At 37.8% G+C, this 22,739-nt stretch overlaps 1 protein-coding gene across 1 annotated transcript in view; it reads right to left on the bottom strand.

Annotated features, from left to right (window-relative positions):
- Positions 1 to 960: 960 nt before the first annotated feature.
- The window catches only part of SELENOF (selenoprotein F), a 49,108-nt gene continuing 27,329 nt past the window's right edge, over positions 961 to 22,739 (bottom strand). The window contains exons 4-7 of the mRNA XM_081817092.1: positions 19,007 to 19,156; positions 12,289 to 12,321; positions 4,633 to 4,685; positions 961 to 1,819 (exon numbers count right to left, since the gene is read on the bottom strand). Coding sequence (XP_081673218.1) covers positions 1,688 to 1,819; positions 4,633 to 4,685; positions 12,289 to 12,321; positions 19,007 to 19,156 — 368 coding nt within the window. The 3' untranslated portion in view covers positions 961 to 1,687. The remainder of the gene's footprint in view (positions 1,820 to 4,632; positions 4,686 to 12,288; positions 12,322 to 19,006; positions 19,157 to 22,739) is intronic.

Genomic DNA, 22,739 nt, shown 5'->3' with positions numbered 1-22,739 from the left:
TTAGCCTCTTTTGCTCTCTGATAATAACTTGAAGAGTTTTTAAGCTTCCTTTCACTTTTTTTTTTTTAAGCCAATGCCAGCACTCATTTAACTGGCTCTTCCTGCCCAGACAGCCGTCCAATTAGCTTCCTGTGCCAATCCCAGAAGTTTTGAAGTTTCATCCCTTTATCCTACTGTTCATCTGTACGTGGTGGCCCCTCCTCATGCTATTTTTCCCACTGTCCCTGACCAGCTTCATCTCCCTCTTGTTCTGATAACGGCCACGGGGATAGTGCCACACCATCCGGGGTCTTGCACTATCAAAACGATGGCTCTCTCCATTACTCTAAATAAAAATAGAACCTAGTCTGCTTGCCAAGACTTCTCACAGTGTTTTATTTTGTTAACCAACTTGCCTAGGGTTTATTCTCTTCATGGCTTTACAAATATACTTAATTTAAAATATGACATAATACAAAATGCTAGTCATAATAACCAATCTCTTAAAAATATTCTATAAACATTTCCTGGTAGTATCTTTGAAGACTTCCAAATATCCTTCATTAACATGGTTTAATTCTAATTTATTTCTGAAGTTTCTAGATTATAAGAATGTATCCTGAGATTAAGCAGACATAAGATTAGACCCATTTGATAAGAGGTTTAAATGACCTAAATTCATTTGGATGAATGTTGTTCTTAGTGAACCACCAGAGGGTCAAGCAAGAAAAATAATTTTTAATAGCGCAATAAAAATTCTGCATTTTAAGAGCTATTCCTTAAAGGAGATATCAATAAAAAGTGTTCACAGATAAAAGCACTTTGAGAAACTGCTAGACAAGTATAAAGTAATATCATCCACAATAAGTTTGAAACATTATAGCCATTTTAACATTTTGGATAACATAGGGCTTCTATGAAAAAATAAAAATGCACTGAGAAATGTGTCATTTTTAAACACGAGAGGACAAATCAGAAGAATTTCAAATTCTTGATTTTTTTTTGAAACTTTATTTATATTTTGGTCTTAAACAAATGATCATTTTTTATTTTTCTGTAAGAGCGTGAAGCACAAAAGTTTGCTAAATATCAGAACCACACAAATCCTCCTGAAGGTTTTCTGTGTAGTCTTCATTAATGCAAATCTCTGTGAATGTTTCATTCTTACTGTAGATCTTGAATCTGTTTTACAATAATGAAGCCATAAAGTTTTAATGCAACACATTCATTCTGAACTATAACATTTCTATTAAAAGGAAAGCTGGGAAAACGAGAAGCAGGCAATCTGTTGAGGCTCAGTGGCTCATACTTTGTAGTTTTTGCTGTTGCTTTCAAAGAGCACACAGCACGTGCATGAGGCACAGTAGGCATCTCCCTTATCACCCGCCTACTCTAAACATCTGCTGTTCCTAAAACTGGACCAATTATTACAAACTATCATTTGCATAATTAGCCAACTATTACAAAGCATTTCGTTAGTGGTATCAACAAATGCGGAAGGATGGAAATTTATGAAAACTGGGTTTTGTTAAGCTTGCCAACTCCTCAGATACCATGGGCTGTGCTGCCACTTCAACCGTTAATGAGCTGTTTAATGCCTCACAGAAAGAAAGATCAAAGGAAGGAGGCAAAACTAAAATATTCTCTAGGTACTGTAATATTTCATTTGATAAAGTAACAAAAGGATAGGACAAAATTGAAGCAAGATTTATATGCGTTCCAACTTTTCACTCAGGAATTCTTCTACACTGTCTGTGTTCCATTTGAGGATGCTTAATTCTTCAGCAATGTTCCCGTTGTCATCCAAGAGCTTTAATACAGGATCTGAACCCCGAACATACTACAAAAAGAAGGACATCATTTTTATCTGCTTAGAAGAGCCTTCTCAGCCTCAACCAAAAACCAAACAATTTAATCCAGCTTTACCCTATAAAAAAGGCATGTAGATATAACATAATAGGTCTTATAGGATTTCAAAAAAGAACTAAATAATTACATTTACCTCTAAAAAGAGAAACACCTGTTGGTATCAAGACTAAGATATAAGATTATTGAATGTAAACAAACATTTATTGTATATACAACAAAGTCCACATGAGCTTAAAACCTAATGGAGGAGACAAGTTCAAGATGAGAATGACTGTGCACACAAATTATCAAAATTCTGTATTGAGTTTTAAATTTTAAGAAATCAATTATTTTTTATTGTAATTAGTTTATAATTAGGCTGGATTCTGAAACTTCAGGCTCACTAGTTGACCCTAATAATATGACAGAGAACTGAGGAAATTTTAACAGTGACCAACATGATCAACAAACATGATTCCAATTCATTAAGAAATCCATCTTCAATGCTAAATTAAGTTGAATCACATATCCAAAAATGCAGTAGTGATGATGAAGGCAGCTCTCAGAACTTCTTTCGGCAATTTATGCCTCAGGTGTCTAGTCTGTGAACTCTACAGAGCTGGAGACAAGCTCTGGTGTGATTAGCACCTGGTATAGTCTCAAGCCATTTGTAATGAATCAATACCATTAATAAACCATTTTTGGTTAGATTATCTACAAACTATTTTAAAAGATTTGACTTTTCAAAAACTCATTTTAGGGGCGCCTGGGTGGCTCAGTTGGTTAAGCGACTGCCTTCGGCTCAGGTCATGATCCTGGAGTCCCAGGATCGAGTCCCGCATCGGGCTCCCTGCTCGGCGGGGGGTCTGCTTCTCCCTCTGACCCTCCCCCCTCTCATGTGCTCTCTCTCTCTCATTCTCTCTCTCTCAAATAAATAAACAAAATCTTAAAAAAAAACCCTCAGTTTAGTTCACAAAAAGAAAAATTTACATAGAATATAGCTGTAAAAATCTTCAAAATATTGTCAAACCTAACTGTATGAAGGAATTACATACCATGACCAATTAGGATTTATGCCAGGTATACAAGCCTGGTACAACGTTTGAAAATCAGTTACTATAACCTCACCAATAGGCTAACTAAGAAAAATATTATCAATAGATGGAGAAAAAGCATCCTGTCACACGCTTCAAGGTAGATGAACCTTGGGGGCCTCATGCTAAGAGAAATAAGCCAGTCATGAAAGGACGAATACTGCATGATTCAACTCGTATGAAGTATCTAAAATAGTGAAAATCACAGAAACAAAGCAGAAGGGTGGTTGGTCAAAGGGCTGGGAGGAGGACAGGGGGAATTAGTGTTTAATAGGTATAGACTTTCAGTGTTGCAAGATGAAGAAATTTCAGAGATCTGTTGCCCAACAGTGAATATATACATATACATATATATACATACATATACACACACATATATATACACACATACATATATATACATATATACATATACACATATATATATGTGTGTATATATATATATTTTTAAAGATTTTATTTATTTATTTGACAGAACGAGAGACAGCAAGAGAGGGAACACAAGCAGGGGGAGTGGGAGAGGGAGAAGCAGGCTCCCCGCCGAACAGGGAGCCCGATGCGGGGCTTGATCCCAGGATTCCAGGATCATGACCTGAGCCGAAGGCAGACGCTTAACTGACTGAGCCACCCAGGCGCCCCCAACAGTGAATATATATATAACACTGCTGAACTGTATGTTTAAAAATAGTTAAGATGGTAAATTTAATATTATGTATTCATCACAATTAAAAATTTAAAAAGTGGGCTAAAGATCTGAACAGATACCCAAAAGACCTAGAGACGGCCAATAGGCTTATGAAAAGATGCTCAATTAGGGAACTGCAAAATAAAACGATGAGATAATATCATGTACTTATTAGAATGGCTAAAATGCCAAGCACTGACAATACTTAATGCTAGTGAAAATGGGGAACCACAGAAACTCTCATAACTAGTAGGAATGCAACATAACACAGCCAATTTAGAAGATAGGTTGGGAATTTCTTACAAAGCTAAACAATCTTACTATATGATCTAGCAATTGTGCTCCTAGGTAATAAGTTGAAAACTTATGTCTACACAAAAATGTGTATGGCAGCTTTACTCGTAATTGCCAAAGATTGGAAGCGACCAAGATGTCCTTCCATAAGTGAATATAAAAACTATGGTACAACAGAATGTTCATATTATTTAGTGTTAACAAGAAATGAGCTACCTAGCTGTAAGGAAGATATGGAAAGAACCTTAAGTGCATATTGCTAAGTCCAAGAAGCCAATTGAAAAGGCTACATACTGTATGATTTCAACCATATGACCTTCTGCAAAAGGTAAACTACAGACAGATCAGTGGTTGCCAGGGGTTTGCGGGAGGGGGTGAGGCAGGAAGAGGTATGAAGAGGTAGAGCACAGGATATTTTTCGGGCAATGAAACTATTCTGTAAGATACTATAATGGTGTATACATGGTATTATATACATTTGGCAAAACTAGAACTATGCAATACAGAAAAAGTCCTAATGCAAGCTATGGAATTGAGTTAATAATGTATCAGTACTGGTTCATCAATTGTACCCCATAAATGCAAGATGTTAAGGGAAACTGGTGGGAGGATACAAGGAGGGGGTATATATGGGAACAGCGTACTTTTGGATCAATTTTTCTGTATACCTAAAATTACTCTAAGGTATTAAAAAAATACTGGAAAAAAGGAATTCCATTAAAATCCTCTTACCTTGATTTGTAGTCCTCTGAATAGTTTGGGTTTATCACTCCTGACAAAAGCTTAAGAAAAAAGATTCCAATTATTCACTCTGAAACTCAAGCTAGCTACAAAGATTAATACAAAAAGTACAAATACACTCAATAAAACATTAGATCCTACATAAAAAAAACTAAGGAAATTCAAACATATAAATAAATGGAAAAGGCATATCATACTATTCAATAAGAATAAATATTTTAAGATGTTAATTGTTTCAAACTTAATCAAAATCCCAAATTCTAATGGGATTCTGAGGGCCTGGTAGTAAAGCTCTGTGATAAGAGTAAATGTGTAAGAAGTCTGGGTAGTTTAGAAAAAGTGAAATACTGGAGGGGAATTTGTTCCATTGTTAATAGACAATGTCATACCAGAATAGATAAAACAGATTAGGAGATCTAGAGATAATCAAATACCCGCATGCATTGTTTAATATGGTAAAACTATCAAATCAGAGAGGGAAGGAGAAAATGATTATGTGTTTGTGTCTGGGGGTGTATGTGTGAATTATTTAACACACTGGAGAAAATCTGTCAAACTATTAGGGAAAAATAGGATCTAGGTACCTGTTTTTCTATCTTGTATCTAAATGAATTCCTGATGGATTAAGATTTTCAATTCATTCAACAAATATTTATTGCAGACCTAACTGTACGCCAGACGACAGAGATAAAATATGATTCCTGCTCTTATGGAGCTTACAGTCCAGTGAGGAAGAAAGATGCTAAACCAGTAGTCACACTAATAATTTCAGCTGTGGTAAATATTACAGAGAAGTTAACATACACAACTTCAATACGGAATATAAAATTCTTCTTCCTAACTATGACCATAGAGGAAATGCTTTATGGATATGCCTATATAAAAATGAAAACTTCAGGACAGTTAAACACCACTAGAAACAAAATTAAAAGTAAAACATAAATTATTAAATACATAATAGGTGCACAAATGGACTAAACAGAGGAGCATGTAATGTACAAATATACAAATGGTCAATAAACATTTGAAATAAATGTTCATCCTCACTAAAAATCCAATGTCAAAACAATGAGATACTCTCACTCAGAGTGCCAAAAGTTAAAAGGAATATTTAAGGTTAGAAAGGGGGTGAGGAGAGGGATTTTCCTGGGAGTTACTTGCGGGAGAAATATAAATAGACATGTATTTCCAGAGAGGTATTTAGCAAAATGAACACAGTCTTAAAATGTACATATTCTTCAAATCTGAAAGTCCCCTGTTGGGTATTTCTTTATTCTGAGGAAATAAGTGTACAATATAATGCAAAGATACATAATATATAAGGTCCTGCTAACCACATCTAGAAATTTGGAAAAAATCTAAATGTGTAAGAAGCTACAGGTTAAATAAATTAATGTGGACCATACCACAAAATGCATACAATCATTAAAAACTAATCTATTTACTGACATAGAAGCAAACTCATATATAAAAAGCAAGTTTGAGGGGCGCCTGGGTGGCTCAGTCGTTAAGCGTCTGCCTTCGGCTCAGGTCATGATCCCAGGGTCCTGGGATCGAGCCCCGCATTGGGCTCCCTGCCCCGCGGGAAGCCTGCTTCTCCCTCTCCCACTCTCCCTGCTTGTGTTTCCTCTCTCGCTGTGTCTCTGTCAAATAAATAAATCTTTAAAAAAAATAAATAAATAAAAAGCAAGTTTGAGATCAGTTTGTTTCCTCTGGTTGTTACAAAAAAATATTTCAATATATTTATTCAAATATCTTAAAAAAATTAAGCTAGAAAATATAAAATACCTGGTACAATACACATAACCTTTAAAAAATGTTAACTATTATTTTAATAGGGGGTTATATGTGGAGCACGGGGTTTGGGAAGTTTTACATTAAAAAAAATTTTTTTTTTAAGATTTTATTTATTTGACAGAATGAGAGAGAGGGAGAACGAGCACAAGCAGAGGGAGAGGGAGAAGCGGCTCTCTGCTGAGCAGGGAAGCCCGATGTGGGGCTTGATCCTAGGACTCTGGGATTATGACCCGAGCTGAAGGTAGATGTTTAACCGACTGAGCCACCCAGGTGCCCCCTGGGGAAGGTTTAAATGAACGTTTTCCCTTTTTTGGACTATTGATCTACACTCTACCAATTTTTTAGCAATCATCATATAAAACTGTTTAAGTTAAATTTAGAACACATTTTTCTAAAATACAAGTAGATATTTCATATAAATACTTGATAGTTCTTAGATTTTATGGTGACATACATGCTTCTGAGAACTTATTTCTTAAACTTACAATTAACTAGCACTGGAATTATAGACATGTTTCATTATAAAGGTCCTTATTTACTATTACTCTTTGTTTTATTGTCCTAAATGCAAGTATATAGTTTTTCTTTTTAAGATTAAGAACTTGTGGAAAGAGACTCAGATATCCTATCTATAATTCCCCTACAGAATTCAGTTCAAAATAAAGCTGATTGTTAAGTCTTTTTATTAGAATTTCTTATTAACTCCATCCTTTAGGATTTATCCAAATACTCTGCAGACTCTTGAATCCCCAAGCAAAAAAGATCTCATGATACCTGTTGCATTTTATACCATCCCTTTGGCAAATGCTATATGTATACTTGTGCAAAACACCGGTTAACACTAAGTGTGTTGTCTAATGCATAAGAAACTACTCTAGGGGAAAAGGATTGTTCTTATATATTTTTTGTATCCCTTAATAGAGCCTAGCACATTTAATAATTTTCATTCAATAGATTTTTAATAGGCTGAAATGAATAAACTTAATATGAGTCACTAATGACTATTTTCATCAGTTCTTTGCTTTTTAACCATAGATCTACAAAGCCCCCTAATCTTGAATGAGGGGAATATCTGTTAAATACCCTGTAGTAGCAAATCACATTTTACAAGCTGTGAATTAATCTTCCAACACATACTTGGGTGCTGTTATGTACACATGGCACTGGGATAGGCTATATGAGAGTATAAAACTTGCAAAAAGACTCTTCGTAACTTCTTTTCTAGTTTACTTTCTGCTGTTTTAAAAATAGCTCAATAACATCAGTTTGATTATTCCTAAAGAAATCTAGTCACTGGGACTCCTGGGTGGCTCAGTCAGTTAAGCGTCTGCCTTCGGCTCAGGTCATGATCCCAGGGTTCTGGGATCAAGTCCTGCATCAGGCTCCTTGCTCAGTGGGGAGCCCTCTTCTCCTTCTGCCTGCCACTCTCCCTGCTTGTGCTCTCTCTGACAAGTAAATAAAATCTAAAAAAAAAAAAAAAAAATCCAGTCATTCCATTTCTAGAAAATGTTCTTATGCCAACTTATTTGTCAGTTATAAAGGCAGTTTTGTGAATAGTACTTTAAAGTGATCAAATATATAGAAGTGATTAGAAAACACATGAAATGTTTCAGCTTTTCACTCTGGATTCTATCAGCAGGGCATTTGCACAGCTCCCTTGGAGAGGAGCTTGGTTTTGCTATATGTAGTACTTAGAAACTAGTAGGACTCTTCTAATTCAGACTCTTCAGAGGTAATAAACAATATTAAAAACAAAATCTATCCTCCTAGTTCCAAAGAGAGGGTAAAATTGGGGATGATGAGATAACAGGAAGGGTATGTCCTGAGGTTAAAGGAAAATGTTTGAATTTATTTTCAAAATAAGTGAAAATATAAATGAAAAAGACAATATACTTGGCTAGATGTAATGATATACCCTTGATCACATCACAATTAGTCAGTCATACAATGTACTTTACTGGTTTTAAGATTTAATTTGATTATAAGGGCTTATAGAAAGTATGGTTAAGACTTGTGAACTATCACATAAAATTATAAGGAATGACAGATGTTTTCCTGTTGATAAAAATAAACATTTGAATCAGAATATATTCTAAATAAAAATGTCGTATATCACACCCAGAAACAATACAATGAGAACGACCACCAACAACAAACAACAGAACTGAATTCTCAACTGTGCTCCAGCAAGCTTCTGGGTACCTAAAAGAGTATCTCTAAAATAAGAAAATTTACTACTGTATACAAACCATCTGGAGTGTAGAATTATGAGTCATGTGGGTCTTCCCAACAAGACCATTTAAAAGCACTTGAAAAAACATTCAGAAAAGAGCAACTTAAATAACTGAAAGAATCTGAGGAGACTGGAGGTACAACAATGAAGACAAGACAAACTAAAAATATGACTTCTTAGTGTGGAAAGATAAAGAAAAAGAATGTTTGAAGACTATAAATCCATCAGGGATATATTAACCAACACAAACACAGGCTTTTCACCCGATTCCCATTTGTCAAAAGTGGGGGCACCCTTGAATTAGATACATTCTGTAATTCCATTCAATAAATATTTGAATTCCTCTTAATATGAGGAGTAGCGTTAGATAGATTCTGGGTAAATTAATGACAAAAAAAAAATTCTGGGCTTTAAGAGTTCCTAGTTCGGTAGAGGCAAAAGACCAATAAAGCAAATAAGTACATTATAATATTATGTATATATTATAATATTATGTGGCAACTGTGGAATATAAAGGATAAAGTGAAAAATTCTGTCTAAAGGCCACAAAAAACGTTTGGACTAAATTTTGAATGAACAGCAGTTTGCTACAAGAACTGGAAGGGGCATACGTCAGGAGGAACATGCGGTGTATGCAAAGTCTTAGAGGTCAGAGTTCAGAGAAATGCAGATAGTTGTGCACGTGAACTAGAGGTGTGAATGACAATCAAGAAAAGCATGTTGTGATGGGTCTTGTACTGTGAAGCTATTGAGTTTGACAATTTATTCTGTAATGGGGAACTATAGAGGGCCACAGAAATCAAATATGTCTACTGGAAAAGGTCTTTTTGGTAGTTGTGTAGAGGACACAACAAAAGAAAGAAAAGGGAACATAGATACCTAGACCAGATAACAAATAACTAATCCTTCTAGAGAAAGATGCCAAAGGCTTAATTTAAATCACAGAGAAGGCCAAGGAAGTAAGATTTGAAAGTTCTTAAGGAGGGGAAGAGATACCATTTGGTGACTGAGTATAAAGTGAAATAAAGGTTAGTCATGATTCCTGTGTTTTATGCTTTTGCTTGGTGATACTGCCATTTGTGGAAACAGGAAAGAAGATGGTATACTTTTCTAAGAGAAACCCAGCAATTCAGTTTTTGGATATGCTGGGTTTAAGGCCTCTCTACCAAAAATGTGGGCCACAGCCTGGAGGATTACTAGAAATGCAGAATCTCAGGATCCACCCCAAATTTACAGAATTTACTCTATATTTAACAAGATTTTCAGACGATTCATAGGCTTAAGGTATCTACGAGATTATACAAATGAAAATGTCCACTTGCAGTCAGAAATGTGATTTCTTTTTTTTAATTTTTTTAAAGATTTTATTTATTTATTTGAGAGAGAGAGAGAGAGAGAGCACAAGAGGGAGGAGCGGGAGAGGGAGAAGCAGACTCCCTGCTGAGCAGGGAGCCCGATGCGGGACTTGATCCCTGGACTCCGGGATCATGACCTGAGCCGAAGGCAGTCGCTTAACCAACTGAGCCACCCAGGCGCCCAGAAATGTGATTTCTAACAGAGAGATGTGACCTAAAGATACAGATTAGGAGTCATCAGGTAACTAAATTGGTACTGAGGGAGTGGGACATTCAAGAGAGTAAGAAAGGAAGGAAAATATAAAGATAGACCCTGACTATAACTAATATTTGAAAGGTGGGTGGTAGATGAGATGCTAGGAAAGGAAAATGGAAAGCTTGTTAGTTGTAGGAAAAACTAGGAGGTAACAAATTCACAGAAGTGAAGGGAAGAGTTTCAAATACTAGAGTCGAGTAAGATTTAAACATCAGGAGGTAAAATGGTAGAAACAGAAGCCAGAATGTCATAGGTAGAAGAATGGCTGGCAGCAAATAAACAAAATTCTGCTACGGTTATAACTGATATACTGATTTGAGCTGTTTTTATTTTTTTAAAGACGGCAAATAAAGGAGTACAGAAATGCCTGATGGTTACTAATGGAAATTTATTACCTAAAGAGAGTATGTTATAAAAACAATACCCACCATTTAATATCCTTGGTACTGAAATAGTGCTTGACACACAGTAAAGCACTAAGTATTCACAGAATTAGTGAATGGTTTACTCTGTATTTGGTGGTGCCACGCACATACTAAGTGATGTAGGTGTGTTATTTAATCTTCAGAACAATCTTATAAGGTGTGTTTTTACTGATTTTAAACCATCTATTACCCATTTTATAAATGAGAAAAACTGATGAAGTGAATACTAATGAATGATACTACTTCTAGTAAAACTCTAATGTAGCCTTATAATTCTAGGCATTACTACTGGCATGAGAAGTTCGTAGAAGTGAAATCATCAACATGCCTGATCTCGTCTGACCTAAGAAGCTAAGCAGAGTTGGGCCTGGCAAAAAAACAAAAAAAACCCAAAAACACTTTTTTTTTTTTTTGCCTTCAAAGGTATATGATTTTAATAAGGAATTGGCAAACTATAGTCTGAGGTCCATAGTCTAGGCTGCTGCTTTAGTAAGTACAGTTTACTGGAACAAAGCCACACTTACTTAAATATTGTCTATGGCTGCTTCTATACTACAGAAGTAGAGTTCAATAGTTCTAGCATAGACCTGTGTTGCCTATCAAGCTGAAAAATTTTATTTAGCCTTTCACAGAAAGTTTGCCAAGACCTACATAATTAGGGAAAAAAATTTTTTTGAGACACACACATATGCTTAACATTGTAAGACTCATGCTTAAGAAGGAATTGTCATTATTACTTTTCATGCTACTACAAATGATAAAACATTAGGTCCACAGGGCCACTCAAAGTGACTCCTGCCCTGGGGAGAGGGAGAGCGAGCCCCTCACCCCAGCATGACTGCAGTTCATGAAGCTGAGCCCCTTAGCTGGTTGAACAGGGAGAAAGCCCTGCTCTTCTGTGTGCTTGCAGCTGTGGCAGAGAGGCTAACTGTGGACAACTAGGATGACTGCTGGCTCCACCCTCCAATGACCCCACATCAGCCCCAGGTGGGCCTCAACAGCACAGGGAGCAAACTCTGCCCAGTGTGCCCACAGTAGGCAAAGAGGGTGACTGCCTTCAGTGGGTAGCTCAACCATAATAGGACGACACATGCAGCCCACAGAGGGGATACCCCTGGAGCACTGAGTTCTGGTGAAAAGAATGGATTGTGTTCTAGGGCACCACAACACCATTTCCTTACAAGGTAACTACTTTCTTTTCTTTTCTTTCAAAGATTTTATTTATTTGTGTGTGAGAGAGAGCGAGAGTGCACGCAAGCAAGCACAAACAGGGCAGAAGGAGAAGCAGGCTCCCCCGCTGAGCAGAGAGCCCGATGCGGGACTCGATCCCAGGACCCTGGGATCATGACCTGAGCCGAAGGCAGATGCTTAACTGACTGAGCCACCCAGGTGTCCCACAAGGTAACTAATTTCAAGACCAAAAGCTGTAGTTGACCTAATACACACAAACACAGAGTAAGGTAAGAAGACTGAGGCATATGTCCCAAATGAATGAACATGACAGAAATCACAGTAAAAGAGCTAAATGAAACAGATAAGTAATATGCCTGATGAAACTTTAAAGTAATAGTCATACTCAGTGGACTTGAGAAGAGTAGATAAACACAGTTACAACTTCAAAGACACAGAAAATATAAAAAAGAACCAGAGTTGAAAAATTCAATAACTAAAATGAAAAATACACTAGAAGGAATCAACAGATGACGGAACGCAGAAGAATGGATCAGCAATCTAGAAGACAAGGTAATGGAAAGTAACCAAGCCAAATATCAAAGAGAATAAAAAATGAGAATAGGTTATGGGAAATATGCAACATCATCCAGTATAACATATTCACATTATAGGGATACCAGAAGGAGAAGAGAAAAACAAGGGGTCAGAAAACTTACTTAAAAAAATAGTTGAAAACTTCCCTAACATGGGAAAGGAAACAAACATTCAGGTCCAGAAAGCATGCAGAACCCCTAACAAGACAAACCAAAAGAGGTCCACTCCAAGACACGTAATAATTAAAATATCGAAGATTAAAGACAGAGAACCTTAAAAGCAAAGCAAGAGAAAACAGTTAGAATCAGGGAAACCCCATTTTTCACCAGAAACTGAGGCCAGAAGGGAGTGGCATGATAAATTCAAAGTGCTGAAAGGAAAAAAACCTTCAAGAATACTCAGTGAGGTTATCATTAAGAATAGAAGGAGAAAAAAAAGTTTCCCAAACAGAAGTTAAAGCAGTTCATCACTACTTAACTAGGCTTACAAGAAATGATAAAGGGAATTCTTAAGTAGAAAGAAAAGGCCATAATGAGAAGAAAATTAGGAAAAAGAAAAAATTTCAAAGGTAAAAAGCAAACATAGTAAAAGGAGTAGATTAAGCCAATGTGGAGATTAAAACACAAAAGTAGTAAAATCAATTGCATCTAAAAAATTAGTCAAGGGATACACAAAAAGATGTAAAATACGAAATCATACATAAAATGTAAGTGGTCATCAACTTTATATAGACTGCTATACACAAAGAATGTTATATATGAACCCAATGATAACCAAAAATTAATCTGTGATATACACAAAAAATAAAAGGAATCCAAGCATAATGTTAAAGCCATCAAACCAAAAGAGAATGAGAGAAGACAGAGAACTACAAAAACAACCACAAAGCAATTAACAAAAGGACAATAAGGACACATCCATGAATACTTAATTTAAATGTAAATGGAATATGGCTAAGTGGGTTAAGTGCCTGACTCTTAATAAATTTTATTATTTTTTTTCTTTTTAAGGATTCTTATTTATTGAGAGAATGATAGAGAGCATGAGAGGGAGGAGGGTCAGAGGGAAAAGCTGACTCCCCGCTGAGTGGGGAACTGACGCGGAACTCGATCTCAGGACTCCAGGATCATGACCTGAGCCGAAGGCTGTCGCTCAACCAACTGAACCACCCAGGCGCCCAAGTGCCTGACTCTTGATTTCGGCTCGGGTCATGATCTCAAGGTCCTGAGATCGAGCCCTGCTTAAGATTCTGTCTCTCCCTCTGCCCCTCCCTGCCTGTGCGTGCACCTGCGTTCTCTCTCTCTCACAAAGAACAAGTAAATAGACTAAATGCTCCAATCAAAAGACACAGGGTGACTGAATGGGTAAACAACAAAAAAGACCCATCTATATCTTGTTTACAAGAGACTTGCTTCGGGCGCCTGGGTGGCTCAGTTGGTTGGACAACTGCCTTCGGCTCCGGTCGTGATCCTGGAGTCCCGGGATCGAGTCCCGCATCGGGCTCCCTGCTCGGCGGGGAGTCTGCTTCTCCCTCTGACCCTCCTCCCTCTCATGCTCTCTCTCATTCTCTCTCTCTCAAATAAATAAAATCTTTAAAAAAAAGAAAAAAAAAAAAGAGACTTGCTTCAGACTTAAAGACACATAAGGAGTGAAAAGTGAAGGTATGGGTAAAGCTATTCCATGCAAATGGAAGAGAGAGAGAGAAAAAGGTAGGAATACTTTTACAAAGACTGTAGCAAGAGATAAAGAAGGGCATTACAGAATGATAAAGTGATCACTTCAACAAGAGGACTTAATTATAAATATCTCTGCACCCAAAATAGTATCACATAAATACATAAAGCAATTATAAAAGGCATAAAGTAAGAAATTAGCACTAAAATAATAGTAGGTGACTTAAACACCCCACTTACATCAATGGATAGATATTGTGAACAGAAAATCAACAAGGAAAAAGTGGCTTTGAATGACACATTAGACCAGATAGAACAGATACACACAGGATATTCCATCCAAAAACTACTGAATATACATTCAAGTGCACATGGTACATTCTCCAGGGCAGCTCCTATCTTAGGCCACAAAGAAGTCCAAATAATTTTAGAAGTCTGAAATCATATCTTTTCCGACCATAAAGGTATGAAACAAATAAATTACAAGAAAAAAAACGTGAAAAAGCAAAAACACATGAAGGTTAAAAAAAAGACGCTACTAAACACTGATGGGTCAACAAAAAAATCAAAAAGAAAATAAAAAAATACATGGAGAGAAATAAAAATGAAAACATAATGGTCCAAAATCTTTGGGACACAGCAAAAGCAGTTTTAAGAGGGAAATTTATTGAGATACAGGCCTACCTCAAGAAACAAGAAAAACCTCAGAAAACCTAACCTTACACCTAAAGGAACTAGAAAAAGAACAAAGCCAGTGGAAAAGAGGGAAATTAATAAAGATTAGAGCGGAAATAAATGAAATGGCAACTAAAAAAACAATAGAAAAGTTCAATGAAACCAAGAGCTGGTTCTCTGAAAAGATAAATAAAATTCAAAAGCCTTTAGCTAGACTCATCAAGAAAAAGAGGACTCGGGGCACCTGGGTGGCTCAGACAGTTAAGCGTCTGCCTTCGGCTCAGGTCATGATCCCAGGGTTCCGGGATAGAGCCCCACATCAGGCTCCCTCTGTGGGGAGCCTGCTGCTCCCTCTGCCTGCCACTCCCCCTGTTTGTGCTCTCCCTCTCCCTGTCAAATAAATAAATAAAATCTTAAAAAAAAAAAGACTCAAAATTAGAAATAAAGGAGAAATAACTGACACTACAGAATACAATGAATTGTAAGAAAATATTATGAAAAATGAGTAACTTCCCAGCAACATACAATCTTCCAAAACAGAATCAGAAATAGAGTATTTGAACAGACCAATCATGTGTAATGAGACTGAATCAATAATTTAAAAACACCCAACAAACAAAATAAAGTCCAGGACCAGATGAATTCACGGGTGAATTCTATCAAACATGTAAGGAAGATTTAATACTTATCCTCAAACTATTCCAAAAAATAGAAGAGGAGAGAAAGGAAAGCTTCCAAATACACTCTATGAGGCCAGCATTACCCTCACATGAAAAAAGAAAACTACAGGCCCGTATCCCTGCTGAACACAGACACAAATATCCTCAACAAAATATTTGCAAACCACATGCAACAAGACTTTGAAAGGATCACTCACCATGATCAAGTGGGATTTGTTCCAAGGATGCAAGAGTGGTTCAATATTCGCCAATGTGACATACATTAATAAGAGGAAAGATACAAACCATATGATCATCTGAATGGATGCAGAAAAGGGCATCTGACAAAATTCTACCTCTGCTTATGATACAAACTCAAAATGAGGTGGGTTAGGAGGGAATATACCTCAACATAATAAAGGCCATATATGAAAAAGCCAAAGCTAACATCACATTCAATGGTGAAACACTCAAAGCTTTTCCTCTAAGATCAGGAACAAGAAAGGATTCCACACTTACCACTTTTAGTCAACATAGTACTGGAAGTCCTAGCTGCAGCAGAGAAGAAAAAGAAAGGCAACCAAATTTGTAAAGAAGTAAAACTGTTATTATTTGCAGATGACAAGATACTTTATATAGAAAACACTAAAGACCACCAAACCCGATTAGAACAGATACATTCAGCAAAGTTTCAGGATACAAAATTAATATACAGAAACTGGCTTTATTTCTATACACTAATAATGAAGTAGCAGAGAGAGAAATTAAGAGAACAATCCCATTTAAACTGCACCAAAAAGAATAAAATACCTAGGAATAATTAAACCATGGAAGTCAAACACCAATATTCTGAAAACTACAGGACACTGATGAAAGAAACTGAACATGACAAAAACAAATGGAAAGATATTCTGTGCTCATGAACTGGAGGAATTACTATATATATATATTTTAAGGTTTTATTTGAGAGGGGGGGGGGGAGAGAGAAAACATGAGTGGGGGGAGGGGCAGAGGGAGAAGCAGACTCTCTGCAGAGCAGGGAGCCCGATGCCAGGCTGGATCCCAGGATCCTGGGATCATGACCTGAGCCGAAGGCAGATGCTTAACCGACTGGGCAACCCAGGTGCCCTGGAGGAATTACTACTATTAAAAATGTCCATACTACCCAAAACAATCTACAGATTCGATGAAATCCCTATCAAATAGCATTTTTCACCGAACTAGAACAGATAATCCTAAAATTTTTATGGAAATGTAAAAGACCTTCAATAGCCAAAGCAATCTTCAGAAAGAAAAGCAAAACTAGAGATAATACAATTCCAGATTTCAAGATATACTACTAAAGCTGCAGTAATCAAAACAGTAGGGTACTAGCACAAAAACAGACACATAGATCATGGAATAGGACAGAGCCCAGAAATAAACCCATGATTAAATGGTCAATTAATCTATAACACAATATACAACGGGAAAAAGACAGTAACTTCATTAATGGTGTTGGGAAAACTGGACAGGTATATGCAAAAGAATTAAACTGGACCAGTTTCTTAAACCATTCACAAAAATAAACTCAAAATGGATTAAGGACCTAAACGTGAGACCCAAAATCATTAAACTCCTAAAAGAAAACAATGGCTATAATCTCTTGGATAACTGGCCTTAGCAACATATTTATGGAAATGTCTCCTCAGGTAAAGGAAACAAAAACTGTTGGGACTACACCAAAACCAAAAAGCCTCTGCACAGCACAGAAAACCATCAACAAACCAAAAGGCAACCTAGTGAACAGGAGAGGATATGCAAATGACACGTGTGAGAATATACAACTCAACACCAAAAACCAAACAATCTGATTAAAAACTGGGCAAAGGACCTAAATAGACATTTTTCCAAAGAAGACATACGCGTGGCAAACAGATACATGAAAAGATGTTATCACTGATCACCAGGTTAATGCAAATCAAATCCCAATGAGATCACTTCACACCAATCAGAATGGCTAATATGAAAAAGACAAAAAATAACAAGGGTTGGCTATGATGTGAAGAAAAGGGAACCCTCATGCACTGCTGATGGGAAAACAGTATGGAGGTTCCTCAAAAAAATTAAATAGAAAAACCATATGATCCACTTATTCCACTACAGGGTTATTCAAAGAAACGAAAACACAAACTTGAAAAGATACAAGCACCCCCTATTACTGCAGCATTACTTACAAAAGCCTAGATGTGGAAGCCACCCACGTGTCCACTGATAGATGAATGGATAAAGTATATGTGGTATAGGAAGGTTCTGGTCCAAGATGGCAACTCAGGAAGACCCTGAACCCACCTTCTCCACGGACACATCAAACTTACACCTATTTATAGAGCAAGTCCTCCTGAGGAACTTAGGGCCGACTGAAAGTTTCTGTACAACAAAAGATAGAGAGCACAGAGAGAACGGCAGGAGAGAGGGTGGGAACGGCAGTGGAGAGGGATAGTACTGAGGGTGAGCAGATTCATCTGTCCTGTGGCATAGTCTACGGCACTGGCCCCTAGCCCACTGTAGCCCTGGATGTCCTGGGGCACAGAAAAAAAAGCTGAGGTTTAAAAGAGCAACTAGAACAGAAAGGAACTAGCCCCAGAACCTTGCCAAATAGTGAGAAAGCTGCTGGAACTCTCTCAGGGTCAAAAGAGCAGGTGAGTACCATATTTACATTCCCTCTCTATTGTGACAGTGCAATCAAGAACAGGGCCCCCAGCCCACACCAGCCTGACATCCTGGGGCATGGGGTAGGGGTGGGGAGGGGAATGAGGGGAAAGGTGTTTTAAAGTTCAAGTAGAGGGGCGCCTGGGTGGCTCAGTCAGTTAAGCGACTGCCTTCGGCTCAGGTCACGATCCCAGGGTCCTGGGATCGAGCTCCGCGTCCGGCTCCCCGCTCAGCGGGAAGCCTTCTTCTCCCTCTCCCTCTGCCTGCCACTCTGTCTACTTGTGCTTTCTCTGTCAAATGAATGAATGGAATCTTAAAAAAAAAAAAGAAAAAAAAAGTTCAAGTAGAATTTAAAGATCCAGCACTAGAACTCTGCCAAATGGGGGGAGAGCTGCTGGCACTCTCTAGGTTGGAGGGGCTGGTGAGTGCCATCGTTTATGTTCTCCCTCTACCCTGATAACTTGGATGGGAGGAGGGTCCAGGTACCCTAACCGGCCTGTTGCCTCAGTGAGTCCTGGGTGCCTCGCCCACATCAACCCCAACCACCCCACCAAGCAGCTCCAGCACAGCGCACACCAGGACACCCCTGGTCAGTGCTCACTGTAGAGCCAGCAGCTGTGCCAATGTGACACAAACACAAAGCACTCCCTAACACTCCAGCCCCACACCTCCCTGGCTCCTAAATGCTTCCTAGGACACCCCTGGCACAGAGAGTACTGGGACCTTCTGGGTCACCTGGTTCAGCTCCGGGAACGCCCAGCCCATGCTGGCCCAGTTCTAGTCCCCTGCCAGGATACTCCCTGCACTGAGCATTCTGGGATACCCTGACCTTACCCACTTCAGCTTCAGCTATCCCACAAGGTGCTTTCTGCCTGGAGAGCCCTGCGACAGCCACAACCCATATCCACTGCAGCTTTAGCTGTCCTCTCAGGGCTCCTTGGGCACAGAGAGCTCCAGGACCACCTTGGCCCATGCCCACTTCAGCTACGGATGTTTTACCAAAATGCGCCCTACAGAGAGTACCCTAGGACCCCCAGGCCCATGCCCCACCTTGCATCAAGCTGCCTTGCCAGGTGCCCTCTAGATGGAGAGCCCCAGGACACCCCAGCATGCACTTGATCAGCTTCACAGTCCACCCAGGGGACAACCATACACAAGACATTCCTCCAAGTTTAGAAGTAACTGTTCTGCCTAATTCATAGAAACAAGCAGACTGGAGAGACAGAAGAATATGCTACCAAAGAAAGAAAAAGACATAACTTCAGGAAAAGAACTAAATGAAACACAGATAAGCAATGGTCTGATAAAGAATTTAAAAGTAATGATCATAAAGATGCTCACTGGACTGGAGAGAAGAGTGGAAGAACTAAGTGAGAACTTCAACAAAGAGAAAATATAAAAAAGAACCAGAGTTGAAGAATATAATAACTGAAATGAAAAATACACTGGGGGAATCAACAGTAGGTTAGCAGATGCAGAACAATGGATCATAGATCTTGAAGACAGGCTATGGAATGCAACCAAGCTGAACAGCAAAACGAAAAAAAGAATTTTAAAAGTGAGTAGAGGGGTGCTGGGATGGCTCAGTCTGGAGCGTGTGACTCTTGATCTTGGGGTCATGAGTTCAAGCCCCATGCTGGATGTAGAGATTAATTAAATAAATAATACTTAAAAAAAAAAAAAGATGAGTAAGAGGTGCCTGGCTGGCTCAGTTGCTGGAGCATGTGACTCTTGATCTCAGGATCAGGAGTTCAAGCCCCATGTTGGGTATGGAGCCTACTTAATTAAAAAAAAAAAAAAAAGAGTAGAGTTTTAGGGATTTCTTTGACAACGTCATTTGCATTATAGGGGTCCCAGAAGGAGAGAGAAAAAGGGGCAGAAATCTTATCTGAAGAAATAATACCTGAAAATTTCCCTAACCTGGGGAAGGAAACAGACATGCAGGTTCAGAAAGCAGAGTTCAAAACAAGATGAACCTAAGGAGAGCCATACCACTACATAAAATAATTAAAATGTCAAGTTTAAGATCAGGGAAAAATTTTAAAGCAGCAAGAAGAGAAGCAAAAAGTTTTATACAAGGGAAACTCCATAAGGCTATTGGCTGAATTTTCAGCAAAAATGCTGCAGGCCAGAAAGCAGTGGCATGATATATTCAAAGTCCTAAAAAGGAAAATGAACCCCTCCCGCCCCGCCCAAACCCTACAACCTACCACCAAGGGTACTCTACAGGTAAGATTATCATCCAGAATTGAAGCAGAGACAAAGAGCTTCCCAGACAAAATTAAAGGAGGTCATCACCACTACACCAGCCTTTTAAGACATACTTCTAAACAACCAATGGGTCAACGAAGAACTCAAAGAGGAAATAAAAACACAGGAAGACGAATGAAAATGGAAATGCCAATGGTTCAAAATCTATGGGTTGCAGCAAAAGCAATTCTAAGAGGGAAATTTATAGCAATACAGGCTGACCTGTAAATGAGACAGGAAAAATCTCAAACAACCTTACACTTAAACGAGGACAAGAATAACAAACAAAACCCAAGGTTAGCAGAAGAAAAAAAAACTTTTAGAGCAGGAATAAATAGAGACTAAAAATACAGCATAAAAGAGTTGGATCTCTGAAAAGATAATCAAAATTGATAAAGCTTTAGCCATACTCATCAAGAGAGGACTCCAAATCAGAAATGAAAGACATAACAACCGACACCACAGAAAAACAAAAGATTTTAAGAGAAGACTATGAAAAATTACATGCCAACAAACTGAACAACCTAGAAGAAATGGGTAATACCTAGAAACATACAATCTTTCAAAACTGAATCAGGAAAGAAAACAGAAAACCTGAACAGCCCAATTAACTCTTAGAGGAATTGAACTGGTAATCAAAAAACTTCCAACAAACAAGATTCAAGGAGTAGATGGCTTCACAGGTGAATTCTATGGAACATTTCAAGATTTCATAACTATTGTCAAACTATTCCAAAAAATAGAGGAAGATACATTCCATTAGGTCAGTGTTACCTTGATACCACAAAAAAGTAAATTACAGGCCAATATCTCTGATTAACATAGATGCAAAAATCCTCAACAAATTATTCAGTCAACCAACAATACATTAAAGGGAACATTCACCACAGTCAAGTGGGGTTTTTTCTAGGGATGCAAGGAAGGTTCAATATTCACAGAACAGTCACTGATACACTACATCACCGAGAGAAAGGATAAAAACCAAATGATCATCGCAACAGATACAGAAAAAGCCTTTGACAAAATCCATTATTCACGATAAAAACTCTCAACAAAGTGGGTTTAGAGGGAACATACCTCAACATAATAAAGGCCGTATTAAAAAAAAAAACAACCCAAAGCCAACATCATCACAATGGTGAAACACTGAGAGCTTTTCCTCTAAGATCCAAAACAAGACAAGGATGTCCACTGCTGCCTTGCCACTTTTATTCCACATACCACTGGAGGTCCTAGTTGCAGCAATCAGATAAGAACAAGAGATAAAAGGCAAAGAAATTGTTAAAGTAAAACTGCCACTACATGCAGATGACATACTATATATAGAAAAACCTGAAGAGTCCACCAAAAAACTATTAGAATTGATAGTGAGGTCAGTAAAATTTCAGGATATACAATATACAGAAATTGGTTATAGTTTTAAACATTAACAATTTAGTAGCAGAAAGAGAAATAAAGAAAAAAATCCCATTTACCACTGTACCAAAAAGAATGAAATACTTAGGAATAAACTTAACAAAGGACATGGAAGACCTGCACTCTAGAAAGTATAAAACATTTGTGATAGAAATTAAAAATGACATAAAAAAATGGAAAGAGATACCATGCTAATGGACTGGGAGAACTCTGTGAAGTTCTTTGTGAAGGACATTGTGAAATGTCCATACTACTCAAAGCAATCTACAGAGTTGACAAAATCCCTATCAAAACACCAAAAGCATTTTCACTGAACTACAAATCATCCTAAAATTTGTATGGAACCACAGAAGACCCTGAACAGCCAAAGCATTCTTGAGAACAAAGCTGGCTGTATCAAAATCCTAGATTTCAAAATATAAGCTATACTAATCAAGAGTATGGTGCTGGCATAAAAACAGACACACAGATCAACAGACCAGAATAGAAAGTCAAGAAAAAAACCCCATGCTTATATGGTCAATTAATCTATAACAAAGGAGGCAAAATATACAAGGGAGAAAGACAGTCTCTTCAACAAATAGTACTGGTAAAACTAGGCAGCGATATGTAGAAGAATAAAACTAAACCACTGTCTTACACCACATAGAAATATAAACTCAAAATGATTCAAAACCTAAGTGGGATACCTGAAATCATCAAAGTCCTAGAAAAACACACAGGCAGCAATCTGTTTGACATCAGCCTTAGCAACATTTTTCTAGGTGTCTCCTCAGGCAAGGGAAACAAAAGCAAAAATAAACTATTGGGACCATACCAAAACAAAAAACTTATGCACAGCAAAGAAAACCATCAACAAAATGAGATGGCAACCTACTGAATGGGAGAAAATACTTGCAAA

This window comes from Leptonychotes weddellii, chromosome 4 (genome assembly GCF_054177405.1).
Source record: "Leptonychotes weddellii isolate Sample4059 chromosome 4, ASM5417740v2, whole genome shotgun sequence".
Lineage (NCBI taxonomy): Eukaryota > Metazoa > Chordata > Mammalia > Carnivora > Phocidae > Leptonychotes > Leptonychotes weddellii.
Note: the sequence above shows the minus strand (reverse complement) of the source record. Positions and strands in the feature narration are given on the sequence as shown.